Source organism: Pteropus alecto, unplaced genomic scaffold (assembly GCF_000325575.1).
Source record: "Pteropus alecto unplaced genomic scaffold, ASM32557v1 scaffold190, whole genome shotgun sequence".
In the NCBI taxonomy this organism is placed as follows: domain Eukaryota; kingdom Metazoa; phylum Chordata; class Mammalia; order Chiroptera; family Pteropodidae; genus Pteropus; species Pteropus alecto.
The window spans coordinates 4,830,438-4,831,044 of record NW_006430462.1 but is presented as its reverse complement, the minus strand read 5'-3'; the positions used below and the strand labels follow the sequence as shown (position 1 = coordinate 4,831,044).

The following is a 607-nucleotide window of genomic DNA, read 5'->3' as shown; positions in this document are numbered from 1 at the left end:
GAGGTGCCCGAGGTGCCCCTCTTCCCTCAGGGAGTGCAAGGAGGGCCCTTCCATCCTCCTATTTCCGGGAAGCAACCAGATGGTCTGTAGGGCTGGGCCACTGGTGGCAGGGAGGGCCAGCTCTGCGTGGGGCGGGATAGGGACCAGATGGCAGATGTCTCTAATGAGGGTGCCCAGGTTAGTTCTGAGCTGTTTTCTTATGCTCTGCTCCGCTCTGAGGCTCTAGGGGCCAAAGGTGAGGTCCAAGTCTCGACTGCCTGAGAGAAGGGTGATCATTTTTCTTGGACATTGGGAGTGAGTCAACAGTTAGTAAAGTTTGCAGGCAAGAGCCCTAAGGTCGGTGAGTGCCCTCTGAGTCTCTGACCTTGCTCTTTTCACTTGGTATCCCTAGGCCTGTTTCCCCAACTGTACAGAGTTCCCCCTTCTGCCCACAAGGGGCCTCCATCTTCACACCTTGGGAACAGCTGTTCTAGGGATAATCCACAGCCTGACCCAACTAGGGGATGAGGGTGAAATGGCCTTGGGGTGTGTTTGGGGCAGGTATGAGGGACTTCTGACCTGTCCCATTTTTGTCCTACCAGACCTGTGGGGGATGACAGCTGAACCG

At 56.0% G+C, this 607-nt stretch overlaps 1 protein-coding gene across 1 annotated transcript in view; it reads left to right on the top strand.

Annotated features, from left to right (window-relative positions):
• The window catches only part of SELENOM (selenoprotein M), a 2,629-nt gene that overhangs the window by 885 nt on the left and 1,137 nt on the right, over positions 1-607 (top strand). Inside the window, 1 exon segment of the mRNA XM_015590603.2 lies at positions 582-607. This exon segment is cut by the window's right edge and continues 2 nt beyond it. Within this exon segment, the coding sequence (XP_015446089.2) occupies positions 582-607 (26 nt within the window).